The sequence below is a fragment of the Macrobrachium nipponense genome, chromosome 34, assembly GCF_015104395.2.
Source record: "Macrobrachium nipponense isolate FS-2020 chromosome 34, ASM1510439v2, whole genome shotgun sequence".
In the NCBI taxonomy this organism is placed as follows: Eukaryota; Metazoa; Arthropoda; class Malacostraca; order Decapoda; family Palaemonidae; genus Macrobrachium; species Macrobrachium nipponense.
In genome coordinates this window covers 6,104,508-6,121,666 of record NC_061095.1, presented here as the reverse complement: position 1 = coordinate 6,121,666, position 17,159 = coordinate 6,104,508, and the positions used below count along the sequence as shown (strand labels likewise).

The window sequence follows — 17,159 nt, the reverse complement described above, 5'->3', positions numbered from 1 at the left end:
GGAATAATATGAAATCTCTATTTTTTATTCCTGATTATAAAGTACGGTCCCCAACCCCACCCACGACATCTTGCTGTTAATTTAGTGATTTGTCAGTGTTTGGCCGAAGTATTGAAAGTTAAAAAATTTTTAACCTGAATTGGGATTAAATTTTTTTTGTCAAGATTTCTACCACCCATTATATTTCGTTCCATTTATTTATTATTTTTTTTTTTCAATTCTCATTGGTGTTTTACTTTTTGAATCATCTGCCAACCTTGTATACAGAATCTAACATTGGCAAACAATCCACATACTAGATCTTTGTATACTCAATGATTAAATGTTGAGGTAATGATGTGACAGAAATACTATATTTGATCATAACAGGCGTAAAAACGAAACCTCACAAATGACTTTTATATAAATCAAAGCATTCAAATGACGACACAGAACATCAAATCAACCAATTAATTGAAATCGAATTGCTTTTTAAAACAGGCGAATGCACATTTTTTTCGGATCTACGGAGCAGTTTACAATTATAGAGAATTCGTTGTCGTTTATTAGCAAGTTTTTGATGCTTTCAGTTTTTAGTTGGTTCCTCCAGTCTTAATGTGACCCATTGCTACGTACATGAAACTTTTTCATATGAATCATATCTACAGTAGTTTTCGAGGCATTGTTTTTCTGGGATGAAGTTGCTTGACCCATGCCCATAGTCATGTTTTGTCCTCGTGTTATAACTGGAAAACAGAAACAGGTAAATTTTTGTTGCCAATTAGTTTTGTGGTACTACAAAGTGCCCAAAATAACCATTTTTAACAATTTCATGTAGATATAACTAAAAAAATAAACATAAATATAATTTATGAACACATATATTCCCAGATGACTACTTTTAACCAAATGAAAGAAACGGACACAATTTGAAAGCATTGTGGGTTAATGAACTAAATATTGCGCAAATGGAAGATGCACTGGGACTGAAATTTCTAGTTAAATAATGTTAATGCTATTCATATTTTCGAATATGCTCTACCAAAAACAGTGCTGGAAAACAGAAGGCTTAAGAAAAACACGCATTATGTTAGTCTCGGGCCTCAAGGTGACTCAGTGCCGTTCATACCAGACCAAATGGTATTCTTGCAAGTTTCAGTGACACTGCATTTACGAATCATGAGCTCCAGACTGCTCACATTCCCATTCTTTTATGTATAAGTGAATCACGAAAATATGGAACGTGATGAATACATAAAGGAAAGTGAAACAACGGAGTAGGGGCTGCTAGGCCTTTCGATACAACGGTCCCTTTCCTTATTGGCAGACCCTTCTTTTATATATGGGCTTTGTGAATCTTGAGCGTAGCATCATGAGCGGCAACAGAGATGTCACATGTTTACCATCTTTATCGTAAGCACGTATGGTACTGCTCAGTAAGTATTTATATGATTCCATTTATTGGTTGAAAAAAAAATAATAATGTCAATTTTTAAAAGCTTCATTACAAGAAATATAGCTCATTAGTTTGCTGTTGAAGAGTTGCCATCTCGTCAAAAATGGCGGGAAAGTAAGTAATTCTTGAATCTTGCCAGTAAAGTGTCACTCGATATTCAGCTGCCAAGTAAATGACTGAAAACTTTTACGAGGAATTCACCGTGTCTGACGTGAGTGTAAATTGTTTAATTAACGAACGGGTGCATCTTGAAGAAGTATATAGCTTCCAAGCTCAGTGCGTCGTTCAAAATACCTAAGAAGTTTCTGAGCTACTTACAGCCTAGCTAGCTAGGTAATTGGGAAAAGGTACGTTGCTGTGGCTAGTTTTCTCAGGTTCGAATGTTATCCAGATTCAGTTCACAAGCATTTTCGAAATGCTGGAAGTTAAATTTTTTTGATGTTACATTGTTCTTATTTTCAACACAGTATTGCTTAGATTAAACCTCAGCTTCAACGCAAGACCCACATAGGCTAAGCCTAGGCCTAGTTGACTTTGTTTTCCAAAAATAGCCTTCATTATAAAGGTACGAAAATGGCTGCTGTTGGTCTGTTGATAGAAGGCCTGAAGGATTTTACAAGACGATGAGCTAATAGCTAATTGATCGTAGAGGTTACTTAATCAAGACACGCATGGAAGATGGAGAGGAGGTGGTATTTTACATACCTAAAACCATTATCGCATTTGTGATCTGAAAATATTTCCTGTGTTTCAAAGTTTGCTTCTAACATTTCTGACATTAATTTTGTTAGGGGTTGGTAAATAAATAAATTTTGAGATATCCTAAATTCCTGAGGGATCCCAAACCCAAAACGAGTAGTAGCCCCATAGGTTAGTATAGGGAAGGGGCATAGGCCTAGGTAAGGCCACAGCATCCTATTTTATTTGGGGGTGTCCAAGAGGGCAAAGCTACACTGGCTAGGTAAGGAACTTGGGTTCCAAGATTAGGTTAGTTTAAATTAATCGTTGTACTTGTTTGCTAATGAAATGAATGAGGGCATTGCTAAAATTGCTTATGTGGACAGTACTATTTGAAAAATCTCGTTTTCAATAAAGAATAGGCCTAACCCAGAGGGCAAGGCAAGAGCACAACAAGAGTGTGCTGTGGTTTAAAGCAATGCAGTTCATATTTGTATGTCTACACATGCATGTACTTTGCTTGCATGCTGATTTTATATTGCAAAAATAGTTACCATTTGTACTGCATTTTGGTACTCCACATTAAAAATCTCATTTACTATATTTCATTCAAATTTGTATGTGTAGAAATATTTAAGCAAATGTTATTTTGGTATGGCTTACAAAAATTTATGAAAAAGCTTTTCACCATCTGAAACATCATAATCTACTAGAACTTGAATATTGTATATTATTGGTTGAAACATTGTAAACATGGAATACACTATATATATATATATATATATATATATATATATATATATATATATACAAAGTTGATTTAATTCTGATTTATGATTGCCTAACTTAAAGTTAATTATGATGTCTATTTTATGATGTAAGGATTTGTTAATTTTTGGTATGCAGTACTATATAAATACTGCAATAAAGAGTAACACAGAGAAAGCAAAAGCAAGTAAACAAACAGCAAGTGTAATGTACATGTACTTACACACAGACACATGTACATGTTATATATACATACATACACAATATGCAGACAGACACTACATCACATGTATCATAAATTGTAGAACTTTTTCATTTCACTCATATTTCTACTTTAGAGAAGCTTATTTGATATTAAAACCATGGAGCTTGATAAAACACAGTATATTTCTAAAATAAATGAATTAAGAAATTACAATAATCAATGTGGTATATGCTGACAGATTGATTACTCTACACACACAAGCAGCCAATGAGATAATGAAACTAGTATGACGAATTCATGATGCATCTCAGTCAGCCACTCAAAAGGCGATAACAAAATGATGTATAGGTTTTGAGCCAGTAAGAGTTGCTCCCAAGCAGACGAGGGCCTTCCTAGTCCTCCCCACCATGCTCCCGCTCCTTCCCCCCCAAATACAATTACTTCAGTCTCTCCCTCTGCAATATAGCCATTTTTCAGTGCTCTATGAAATCTGTGAATAGTGTTACATAATCTGCAAAATGTTACCATTGCATTTATCCATCTGTGCAGCATTGCAAACTAAATGGAAGGGCCTATATTAAATATTATATACTATATATATATCCACATACAATTTTTGGGTTGTGGCTGCATGCAGATAATGGTGAGTTGTGGATAGTGCATATGCTTATATTCAGCTTGACAAAGGTGTGATAGTTTGTGGGAAGCAGGTATTTTTGGAAAAAAATTAATAATTTTTGGGTTACTCACACATTTAAACAACTGTCAAACCATTTTATCTCTCATATTCTCAGGTTCAGCAGGTGCTGTATTATTTCCTCTGTCTCCAAGCTTTTGCATTATCTGAGTAAATCCTTGCTGCCATTGTCCTCATTTCATAATTTTAAAAGATTTTTTCATTCTGGTTGATGCTTGCCTTTTATTTTCACTCCTTTGTTTCAATATGGCTGGTGCTTGCCTTTTATTTTCACTCCTTTTTCTTATTCTGTTGTAGAGATTGTTTAGATTTTGTTTTTTATCGTTGACATGAACCTGTAGAAAAGAAGATTCAAAACTTCTGTTTCACATCAGCATAGAAATGCTTTACTGGATTTCTGGGCATCTTGTGAACCATTGTACTTATACAAGTTTATTGTGGTTTGTTGTAGTCTTTCTAATTTTGTCTGACTTTTGAATTAGCACATTCCTTGTATGGGGGTTGGCATGAGCATTTGCTCACCTACAGGTGGGATGTCTGCTGTAGGTAGGGTTGACACTGGATACTGAGCATGCTTATGAACCAGTGTCTCCCCATTTACTATCTTGATAGGAATTGGGGAGATTGAGTGACTTATCACTTATCATTGTGAATTTTCTGGGCACCACTGGGTTGGTCAGCTGGTATTGATATAGATATTATATATATATATATATATATATTATATATATATATATATATATTATATATATATAAGATATATTATCATATATATATATATGATATATATATATATATATAAGATATATATATATATTTATAATATATATATCTAATATATATATATATATTCGAACCAAATTACGGGAGACGTGTGATGATTATGCATTCTGCCGGGGAGAAGGGTGAAAAGAAATTGTTTGAACCAAGCGCTTCCATGTATTACGTATTCTACGCGTCATCAGGATTCAGGTACAAGTGCCAAGGAAACAAGTACAGGCATAACAAAACTTCGTGGCAAGACGGTTCTAAAGAGGATAACAATTGCCGAACCGTGGTAATGGCTAAATAACCTGCTTGTTTTAAAATGCCCATTGTTAAAATTTCATCGACTATTAAAACCTAGGAATTGTTAGGTATTTTTTAATTTAACAAGATTCTATCAAATTTCGTCTGACTGGATCTTTGCAAAACATAATACCCACCCATCCTGTCCAATTAATACCATTGCTTGGTTAGATGTGCAAATTTTGCACTACGTATTACCTGTTTAATCGAACAGCCAGCGCCTTCCCACTGTGTATCACGTACATTTTATTACGTTCAGGTTTGAAATCTAATACAATTATTATTATTATTAGTTGTAGTAGTAGCAGTATTAGAGTAAACCGTATAACTCGATTAATTTAGTTACCCCTATTGAAAAATTTAGGTTTTCTCTTGAATGTGTTTACGCTTCAGTGATAGAGAACGAGGATGGCGTATTCAAAGAGACTTACTAGACAAATGTCACTCAATTGTGAAAAGTAAAAACCGCTTTCAGGAATGAAGAATTTATTCTTACGTCACCTGTCGTTGTCACACTTCTATAATTCACAATTAATAATAATGTAGAATTTTCACGTTATTCCTGGTACGAAAACACTTACGTGAAGGTAACATGTGAGTGCGAGTCGGTTCTCAACATTTGATTGAATTTTCCGGTAACACTATTTACCAAAACGGCCGGAAAGACCGAGATGCGGCCCCCCCCCAAAAAAAATTACTGAAGGCTGCATGTTAATCAATATGTCCCCGTGGCTCAGTCATATTCGGATCGCACTGTATGAAATTTTCATTATCACACTCCTAACTACAAACACCACAGTGATACTTTGGCAGAGGGGCAAACTTGACTTTCTTATGCTTTGCCATTTTGATGATAACTTGTATAACAGCCAAGAGACAACTGACAGAATCTGAACCTTTTCTGACTTTTTATGATGATATGAGGGCACATGAATGACCACTGCCCAGGTAATTACAGGAAAAGGATGAAGAAGCCCTGTTATCATTACTAAAAATAATAGTTTTGGAAATGGGCTGAAGCTAGTCAGTAGCTATTAACAGGGTAGCCTATGTAGCTAGTTGCTAAAACTATAGCGGCCACCATGTCAGCCGCTGTCATGTTTAATGACTGTTTAAACAAGTTTACAATTATATAGCAAATAATGATTATTTCTTTCACGATTTTTGGTAACGACAATGTAAATGAAGTTAGTCAGTTAAAAATAAGTTTTGCTTGTATTATTTTAGTTTTGGAAAAATAATTCAATGACGTATGTGCAGCATTTCTTAACTGACTCATCTTGTCTACGTGTTTCATGTATATTTTTATGTTTGTGCTTCGGTGACCTTTAAAACAATCTTTCTGTTTAATTTCAGATAATCCCATGGGCAGGTAAGTTTATTTATACCACGGTACTGTTGGAGTCAGTGTGTTTGTATTGTTTTTTGAAGGTTAAATATGTTGAAAAATAAATTAATTTATTCCATGAAGATTATAAAGGTTCTGATATGCTTAATTGTTTGGCATAGTCTTCAGAAATTAGGGTCCTGTGCTTGCTTTCTTAGATTTAAAGTATTGGTAAAAGGTAAGCTTTTCTTCGTTTTGCTTTTGTAGGTTTTGGACATACTTGAAGATTTATCTTCTTCTGTACTCGACAGATTATGTTACACTTTTTTAGGAACGTGTAGTATTGAATTAAGGTCATTGTTTTCAATGCTGGTAGCATTATTACACTGCCATGATGGTGTGGTGTTTTTGTGTTTAAACGAATTCGGGTTCCAATATATCTTCAGTGTTCTGTATATTGGTATGCTTAGTATCATAACATGATTGCTTGTATTTGCTTGCACGTTATGAAACAGCTTTTCTACTAGTATTTTTTGGTAATGCAATTATATTATATTTGTAAGCATTTGTTTAAAACATTTTGACTCCATAAGGAAGTGGTATAAAATAGAGGCTACCCAGACTGATGACAGAGATGACACGTTGAGAATTCAGTCTATAGTTCTTGTGTAAGCATCATATTGATGAAATACATCGTCGTCGTTTTTGTTGTTGTACGGGAATATTTTGAAAATGTGGGTAATTTAGGTAACAATGTTTAATCTCCATAACTGTTCCATTCGTTGTTTTATAATTTTAGTACGCCTTCTTTTTGTTATAAATTGCATTTTCATATATATGGGTTCTAGACAATGAAGTTAACATTAATTAAATATGTGTAGCGTTTGCCTCTTTTATTTTTGCCTGTTCACAGTCAAAATGAAATTGTTTGTCAATACCTCAAAACCTCGGAACTTGACCATTTAACTGTAGTAACTTTTGCTCCCCTGTCTGTGCAAACATACTGACCTACCCAATTGAAATTATGTTAAAAATAAACGGCATCCATTTATAATAGAAGTAACTTAAGGGACTTTCCTGGTAAAAACGCTTAGTTCTCCATTTTACATAAGTTTACTTAAAGTTTCTTTGAAAGAATTGCACATTTCCAGCAATTGATAGTCAGTAAGTGTCACTTAACTTGGAGCAATATAACGTGTCATATAATCTTTTGGAGTTTTAACAGTAGCTGTAACGAAATTGTTCTGCGTAGTTAATAAACGTTGCCAAAGATTTTACATTTCCAAGATATTAAAGCACTGATTAATCGTTGTATTGGATTTTAATATTTGATAAACGTGTGCATCCTGATGTTTGTATCCATAACCGATTTAAGAGCTAATATCACTGGGTAGCCTCGTTAGCGTCTTCAGGATCATCTATTATGGAGCACACAAAGGTATGGAGATTTATTAATTCTTCTTATTCTACTTCATTTCTTGTTCGTCGATTTTATCCTAATGTAAACTTTCGTAAAAGAATCAATTTGAATTTCGTAATTGGATTGTAATGTTCATTTCTCATCTTGAACATCCGTTCCATGTTTAAGATCTACCGTTTTAACCAACTGCACATGCGAGTTTACCAAGTATTTTTACGCATATTCTCCATTTTTTTTTTTTTACGCTACCATACTAACTGCTATATGGTGTGCCAATGATTAACGTACAGGTGGCTTGTCAAATGTTCCCCTGCTTAGTTAGTACCTAACGTTTTTGCCGAACGTCTTGACGCAAATTCCCTAGATTTTGTGAATTTTTTTAACGCTATGTACAATACGTTTTTGTTGTACCCTTCTATCACGGATTTACCAAACATCATTTCGGACAGTTACTAAACGATTTCAACAAATTTATCAAGCGTTTCGATTCGAACATGCCGTTTTCCCATTTTTTATTGAATAATTATTACACATTTACCAAATCCTCTTATTTAACGTATTTTTACTGAACATTCTTACACATTTACCAAATCTTCGTATTTTACGCATTTTTACTAAATATTCTTACATATTTACTAGTTTCTCTTATTTTTATTTACGGAAGGTTGTTACGACAGCTTATTAATATTTTCCCCATTTAGCCTCTTCATCTGTTATCGTTTCATGACTAGAACTCTACCCCGTAGGTGGATAGTGCCGCCAGTGCACCGTGCATGGTGCACTGTAGGTATTACTTGAGGTTCTTTGGAGCGGACCTTCGGCCCCTAGCTCTAACCACTTTCATTCCTTTTATGTATCTCCATTCATATTCTCTCTCTTCCATCTTGCTATCCACCCTCTCCTAACACTTGTTTCATAGTGCAATTGCTTTGAGGTTTCCTTCCCTGTTACACCCGTCAAGCCTTTCTACTCTCAATCTCCCTTTCAGCGATGGTTAACCTTACTTGTCCTTAGGTCTAAATTCTGTATTTTTCCATTCTGATCCAAAGTACCCTCTTCACGAAGTAACTTGAGTCCTCTCCTTCATATCTTCAACCTTAGGGCCGTTTGATTCGCTTTACTTCTTGTTTGACGTAATGCATCTGCCATATTGAGATGATCATTTGCCGTATACCGGTAGCCTCGGCTGCCAATCCTGTGGTCCGAAGTTCAAATCCCGGCTCGGTCAACGCGGAATCAGAGGAATTTATTTCTGGTGATAGAAATTCATTTCTCGATACAGAGTGGTTCGGATCCCACAATAAGCTGTACTATAGCTGGTTCACTTAAGGTAGATTCTTGGAAAAGCCCTATTCTTACGAGACGCTTGTTTCGCGGCCGCTGATTGGCTGGTACCGGGAGGTAGGCAGCTCCCAGCCAATCAGAGGCCGCCAAACTAACGTCTCGTAGGCATAGGGCTCATCCAAGAATCTACCTTAAGTGAACCAGTTATAGGTCCCGTTGCTAGGTGACCAATTGGTTCCTAGCCACATAAAAAAAATATCTAATCCTTCGGGCCAGCCCTAGGAGAGCTGTTAATTAGCTCAATGGTCTGGTAATACTAAGATATACTTAACTTCGTACCCGTAGCGTGCTCCTGCCGTACCATTGTGGTGAACAAGCTAGACCTTGGTGGTGAATATAACTCCTGCCGTACCGTCATCATTATTGTGGAATAATGTATATTTTACTTTTCAGTTGCTGTACTGTTCATTTCCATGTACTTAATAAGATTATCTATTGTGAACGCATTCGCATGTGTCGCCCTGTATGCACCCCGCACATGCGCATGATTATTCTTCTTGCTTCTCTTGGCGCGAGCTGCACGTCCTGCAGAGCCTCTGTACTTATTTACCTTTTGCTGCTTGGAATAAACAAATCTATGACTTGGGATATCATTTCTTCCATCCTGCAATCTTCCATCTTCTAATATGACATCACCACCTATCACCATGGCGCAGTGACGAAACCATTCAGCATCTTCAAGGAACACCGGAATCAGCATTCAAACCCAGCCGCCATTACCCCTTGATCGCCTTTGGATTTTACAGTGCTAGTGCGGTGTTTGTGCTACGTCATGCAGTGTTTGTGCAGTGCCAGTGCAGTGTAATGTCGGTGCTTTGTTTTAGTGGGTTGTATTTTTCTTGTGCCTTGCCCCAGCTCTACTGGTACCCTTATTTCCCAGCCCACTCTCCACTGCCTATCAATACTCGCCGCACAGTTGAAGAATTATTTACTGTAACTTTTTAATAAGAACTGTAGAAAGTCTTCCTCATCGTTCTTCTCTTCCTTTAAACTGCAGTTGACATTGCAGAAAATTGCTCACAATGGCTTCTGCTTCACATCAAGACAAGCCTGGGGATATGCAACACGACCAGGACCCTGAGGACCGCCTGTTGCCTTCACACCCAGTCTCACCAACAGACCGTCTAACCCTTCCAGGTTTTGCAACACTGGAAACCCCACCTTTGCTCTCACCACACCTGAGTATACCGCCTCCCACAGCTCCAAATACGGAGTTAAGGCTCTTCATCAAGTACCTGGAGAAATCTCGACAGGATGAGTTGGCTGCATGTCGGAGAGAGGAAGAACAACGTTGTTATGAAGAGGAGCAACGTCGTCATGAAGAGGATCTACGCCGCCAAGGAGACAACTTATGAAGAGAGGAGGAAGCTCAACGTTTCACCATATTGTTGCAGCTACTTAGCGTCAATTCAGCCCAGCAGCAAGCAACACCAGTGGACTCACAACAACTCCCACACAATCCTCAGTGCCATCGTCCACCCAGCCACCACCCCCACAGAAGGCCATCGCCCAGACCCCGCCGCCCTTACTTCCTGATGCCACATACCAAGTGTTCATGGAATCGCGTAGACGCTGGGATGACTACAGTGTGATGGAGGACCTAGGGACATTACCTACCAGGAAACAGATTATCCAGCTTCGTATGTGCCTCAGCCTGGAAACCCAAAGAATACTCGAGCACACGCTCAGCGTACCACCAGACACGGATCAGACTGTTGACGAGGTCTTGAATATTCTCCAGGAACACATCAAGAACCTGTGGAATGAAGCTCTATGGCGCAGGGACCTGCTCTCCTGCAAGCAGAGGGAAGGGGAAAGCTTCAGCGACTTCTACGTCCAACTGAAGCATGTAGCAGAGGAAATAGACGCCTGTCCTGGCCATTCTGCTGTGTACTAGGAGACTCGGCTGAAGATGATTATCATCATGGGAGTCAGGGACGAGGAGCTCACTCAGAAACTCATTGCCCTGGACGCTGCAGCTTCATTTGCCACCATGGTTAACGAATGTCGCTCCTATGAGGCCACATGGACAGCCACTACCGCCATACGTGCCCCTCCTAAATTGTGTGCCGTCTCCACGTATGAAAAAATCAAAGGACATGGCAACAGGGGTTCTACCTCACTACCAACCCCTACCAAGGACACTTTATGCCCTTCCTGCACAAGGAAGCACAACTCAACAGGAAAGTGCCCAGCCAGTGACAGTGTATGTGTAAACTGTGGCTGCAAAGGACACTGGCGCAGGACCCCAAAGTGCCCCGCCAACAAGGCCACATGCAGACACTGTGGCCGAGTGGGCCACTATGACAAGTACTGCCGTCAGCAGATGAACGCCAACCAGGGCGACCCGCCCAATGCCATGCCCCCTTCTAGCAAGCCTTCTAATTGTCGCAAGGTCGAGACCCCTTCTTCATCAATTGAATCCTCACCATCACCTATACCCATCGCCCTCACCTACAGTGGTGAGACATCGAAGATGATGATGCTGCCTGACACAGGAGCTGATGTATCAATGATGGGCCCCTAGCACTTGGAACTCCTTCACATTCCCAGGACTGAGCTACAGCCTCCTGCCACATCAGTGACACTCACGGCAGATGGGTCAAAGATGTCACCGGCTTTAGGTACCCTTAAGGCCACCTTGTCCTTGGCCAAACGGTCCTGCCTTGCCATGATTCAAGTCCACGAACACGTTCAGATGCCACTCCTGTCCTATGCACACTGCAAGGAGTTGGCCATCATCCCGCCAGGCTTTCCGCGGCCCATCCTACAAGTCACCCACATTAATCGATGCAAGGAGCTACCCCTGCATGCTGACACGACCCTGCTGAGGCCCGAGAATATTTCTTACAAACCTTTCATGACATACTCCTGTCAAAGGAAGACCTTAAAGCAGCTCCACTGAGGCCGATGGCAGGCCCTCCCATGAAAATCGACCTTAAGGAAGACGCTGTCCCTTTTGCCATCCACACCCCAAGGCAGATACCCTATGCTTTCCGTGAACCTGTCAAGAATGAACTAGACTCCATGGTACAAAAGGGAATCATTAAGCCTTGTGGAGATGAGTCATTGTAATGGTGCCACCCTCTAGTCGTCGTCCCTAAGGCCAAGGGAGTTTGAATCACAGTGGATCTCACGGAGCGGAACGCACAAGTCTCCCGTCCAGCCCACCCTTCGCCCACGCCCTTAGCTGCTGTCCGCGCTGTCGACTCCACCGCCAAGATCTTCACCACCGGGGACACTACAAGGCTACTGGCAGATGGAGCTAGCAGAAGAGGACCGCCACCTCACCACTTTCATTACGCCTTATGGACGCTTCCAGCATTGCTGAGGACCTATGGGTTTCGGTGCCACTGGTGATGCCTATTGTTACCGTGGCGACCTAGCTCTCCAAGGCATGAAGAAGTGTGTCAAGGTTGTTGATGACATTCTCATCTTCGACGATGACCTAGTGACACACTACCACAGGATCCACAAATTACTCACCCGCTGCCGCAGAAATGGCATTACTCTCAACAAAGAAAAGTTCACAGTGACAGAGACCAGAGTGAATTTCTGTGGATTCACCCCATCCGAAGAAGGAATTGCTGCTGACCCAGGATGAGTTGCTGTTCTGCAAGACTTCCCTACACCATCCAACCTCACGGACTTACGTTCCTTCATGGGCTTAGTAAACCAGTTGGCAGAGTTTACCCCAGATATCGCCCTGACTGCACAGCCCCTTCAACCACTCATGAGCCCCAAGGACACCTGACCATGACCAGGCCTTCAAACATGTGAAACAAGCCCTTTCAAGCCCGCCTGTTCTTGCGTCTTTTGACCCAACCCTGCCGACCATTCTCCAGACCGATGCATCTTGCCTCTACGGGATAGACTACGCTCACCTCCAGGACCATGGATCTGGGCATCTCTGAGTAATCCAGTTTGGATCCCGCTTCCTCGCAGACGCTGAAACGAGGTATGCAACGAATGAACTGGAGATGCTTGCAGTGTCTTGGGCCCCTCACAAAGTGCTGCCTATACCTCAAAGGACTGCCAACCTTCACCCTGCAAACCGACCATCGCCCATTGTTGCCTATCATCAACAGCTACACACTGGACATGGTTGAAAACCCACGGCTCCAGGGAATGAAGGAGTGCATGTCGCAATACCAGTTTACCGCAGTGTGGCGCACCGGCAAGTCTCTATGCATCCAAGATGCATGTTCTCGTGCACCAGTCAGCTACCCCACCTCTGAGGATATGACTGGCTGTGCTGAGGTAACGGCACATGTCAGATCTGTCATCAACGCTATAACAGCTTCCCAGGACAAGGATGCCCCAACCATTGATGCCGACTGGACCCTACAGGACATTCTGATAGCAGCACAGGCTGATCCCACCTACGTTCGCTTTCGCGATTGCATCAGTTCTGGGTTTCCCACGAACCGGTACGACCTACATGCATCCTTATCACCGTACTGGAAGCTGCGAGAAGCCCTCTCTACTGATGGCAACCTCGTGCTGTATGGGGCAAGAATACTAATTCCTGCAGCTCTACGTCGCCACACACTCACCAGACTCCATGATAGTCACCGTGGTGTCGAGGCTACCAAACGTCGGGCCCGACAAACTGTCTTCTGGCCTGGGATAGACTCGGACATCGCCAACACCATCGCTGCCTGCAAGCCGTGCCAAGTCCTGCGTCCCGGCCAACAACAGGAGCCTCTCCACAATGACGACCATCCTTTGAGTTGGTATCGGTGGACTTCTGCCGCTTACTACAGAGAGGTGGGTGTTCCCTTACATCTGCGCACCGATGGAGGACCTCAGTTCACCAGCAAAGAATTTGCCGACTTCACAGAACGTTGGGGTGTACACCACATCACCTCGTCGCCACATTACCCACAGTCTAATGGACACGCTGAGGCCACCGTCAAGGCTGTCAAGCACTTGATCCTCAAAACGGCCCCCACAGGAAACGTTGACTGCGAGAACTTCGATCGTGGTCTCCATGAGTTAAGAAACACGCCCAACTAGTCTGGTCGCTCTCCTGCCCAGGTACTGTATGGTCACCCTCTCCATACATGTGTACCTGCCTATCCTCAGTCATTCACAGAAGATTGGCAGGAAAAGGCCCATGAATGTGACCACCGAGCCGCTGCCATAGCTGCTCAGGTGCAGCGGAACTATGACGCCCACGCCCGCCCCCTGCCCAGGCTTAATGTGGGCCAACATGTCCGCCTCCAGGACCCGACATCCCACCGATGGGACACAGTTGGGATTGTCATGGGTGGTGCACGATCACGCGAGTACGAGATCCGCCTCCCAAGTAGTCGAGTGTTACTTCGGAACTGTCACTTCCTATATCCAGTGCCCAGCCCCGATCAAGTTCCCAACTCTGATCTCCCTGTGGTCCCTAGCCCAGACATGAAAAAGTCATCAATTCCCTCCAAAGCCCCTCGCAGGTCTCCGAGATTGAACAGGCCTGTACATAGTGTACAAAGCCCACGTGCCACGTATGCAACTTGCTTCGCACATGCACACGTGATAAATTTACACAATGTAATTTGTTTAGTATGTTCAAAATACTTCTTTGAATGCAAAAGGGGAAGGGAGGTGTGGAATAATGTATATTTTACTATTCAATTGCTGCACTGTTCACTTCCATGTACTTAATAAAATTGTCTATTGTGAACGCATCCGCATGTGTTGCCCTGTATGCACCCCGCACATGTGCATGATTATTCTTCTTGCTTCTCTTGGCGCGATCTGCACGCCCTGCAGAGCCTCTGTACTTATTTACCTTTTGCTGCTTAGAATAAACAAATCTACGACTCTGGATATCATTTATCCCATCCTGCAATCTTTCGTCTTCTAATATAAGAACATCACCACCTATCACCAATTATACAAACACCCATCATTATACTGGTGAATGAAGTGAGGTGTGCCTTTTGTTGTCTGTTTACATCCAGTTGAAGCCATGGTGGACCATCAAAGATCTTCAGAAATTTTGAGATTTTTTAAACGAGAATTTTGACAATGTTTAGACATTTGATTCAATTCAGGCAATTGAATTCAGTGTAAAAGGTATAAAAATGTGGCCAGGTTTCAACTCTCTGCAAAACTTGTCAGAAATCGACTTCTTAAGGCCATGTGGTAACTAAGTAAGGATAATTAACTTTATCATCGTGGAATAGGAGATTTGAACGGTTTTCAATGTGATTGGTAGACTTCACTAATAGTGGGTACCCGTGCATATCTTGCGGATGCGATGCAATGCCGTATTCATTGTTAATAATGAATAATCACTGGTTAAGAACGTTTTACATGTAGACATATAAGTACGTACAGTTGCACATGTATATATTTACTATATATATGTATGTAAGGATAAGATTATATATATATATATATATATATATATATATATATATATATATATTTGTTTGTGTATATGTATATGTATATATATTTATTTGTGTATAGTATGGATATATATATATATATATATATAGATATATATATACTATATTATATATATATAATATATATATATCTATATATATATATATATATACCATAGTATAGATGCCACACATTCATATATATATAATATTATATTATATATTAGATATGAGATATATATATATATATATATATATATATATATCTATAATATATATATATATATATATACACACACATATACACGTTCTTCATATTGTTCAGTACTAGAAGAGATATATTATGCTTGGTGTTGGTCTAAATCCAAAGAAGACAGGTTAACATTATGTACGTCATATAATTAACATACGAGCTGTAATGATAATTTTTGCATTCGTTTGAAGTTCATGTGGGCGTATTTAGTCCCTGAATGCTAGTTTATTTTTTTATTTTTTTATTAATATACACTGCAAGGTAGAAAAACGCATATAATCGTGTATATAGTGAGTGAGTCTTCCATTTTATTATATTATTACGTTTATTGACCCCCTCGTCTACCCAGCAGTCATTTAAATTATTCAATTACTAGAAGAGCAGCCATTTTTCTCCTAATCAGCTGACTTTAGGCAGGAACACAAAGCAGGCCAGAGACCAGCATTTCCGTTAGTAGCGGGGGGAGAAAATAAGTCGTTAACTTAGGCCTAGAGTTATAGAGTAAGAAAGGCAGGTCGCAGGGTTATATAGGCTTCAATGTGGGCTTAGGGATTGCTAGCCTAAGACCTCTTTTCCCACAAATCTGCTGGCTGTGTTTTGCATCTTTCCTGACAATGCCGGAGTCTGTGTGTGATTCCCAGGCCATTCGAAAACACCCTGACCTTGTCTCAGTCCACGCTAGTTGCTCCTGTAGGACAGACGTGTCCACTCTCTGACTGGAAGTCAACCTTTGTGTCGTCCCTGCTGGTTGGAGCCCCCCCCTTCATACATCACGACACATGTTCAAGCCTTTAAGGATTAAAGGTATGTCCCGAAAATGCAAAATCCAACCAGCCCTGTTCCTCCAAGACGAACCTTGCTATTTCTATTTCAAATCTCCCTTTTATCACTTCTCTATTGAGAGTACTTTGTCATCATCGGGGCACGTGTTACCCGTGACCTGTTCAAGATTAAGTCTTGAATATTTCATTTAAACACTATAGAGTTCTTCCCCAGTGTGTGTTAAATAAAAGTGACTGCCCTTGTAGCTGAATTATAGTGCAAGAAGTCCTTATTTTATTTTGTGTCTAATCTGGGACTAATTTCCAGATTTTTGCTGAGTCACGTGTCATGTCTCCTCGCTCGCAAGTGCTTCCTTAACGCAAGATACCTATGATCAATTTTGGAAATCAGCATTGAAGTAAATTTGATTTTGGCCAGCTCTCCCCTATTGTGAGAGATAGGAGTGGTCCACGTGCGGCCAAGTTGCCTCGCCTTATCCCAGGCCATTCAACGGCCTCTTGTAAATAAATGTAATGTAAATTAAGGAGCTGATTTTCAATGGCGACCTTCTAGAGTAAACTAACCAAATCAGTATAGTTATCTAAGGTAAGTCAGAAACCCTCTATTTCCATTTTTTCCCTCTAATATTTTTCATTTACGATTGGGTCCACATGGCCGTGCCCCAAAACGTAAGATTATCTTACACTGTACTTCACTTTTTGTGAATTACAAGGTTGTGTTCTTATCTTACTCAGAAGGGCATGGGATTCTGTTCAGTATGTTCAAGATTCCGTTGACTGTGGTAACCGCGAA

General features: G+C 40.4%; 1 protein-coding gene across 5 annotated transcripts in view; it reads left to right on the top strand.

Moving 5' to 3' along the window:
* Positions 1–1,112: 1,112 nt before the first annotated feature.
* Positions 1,113–17,159, top strand: part of LOC135207868 (uncharacterized) — a 413,859-nt gene continuing 397,812 nt past the window's right edge. For 2 of the 5 annotated variants that reach the window (XM_064239753.1, XM_064239751.1), the window contains exons 1-2: positions 1,113–1,415; positions 6,208–6,223. In XM_064239753.1, the coding sequence (XP_064095823.1) occupies positions 1,368–1,415; positions 6,208–6,223 (64 nt within the window). In that variant the 5' untranslated portion in view covers positions 1,113–1,367. Of the gene's footprint in view, positions 1,416–1,574; positions 1,783–6,207; positions 6,224–17,159 lie in introns of those variants that run through there. The other 3 variants (XM_064239754.1, XM_064239749.1, XM_064239752.1) reach the window with 3 other exon arrangements.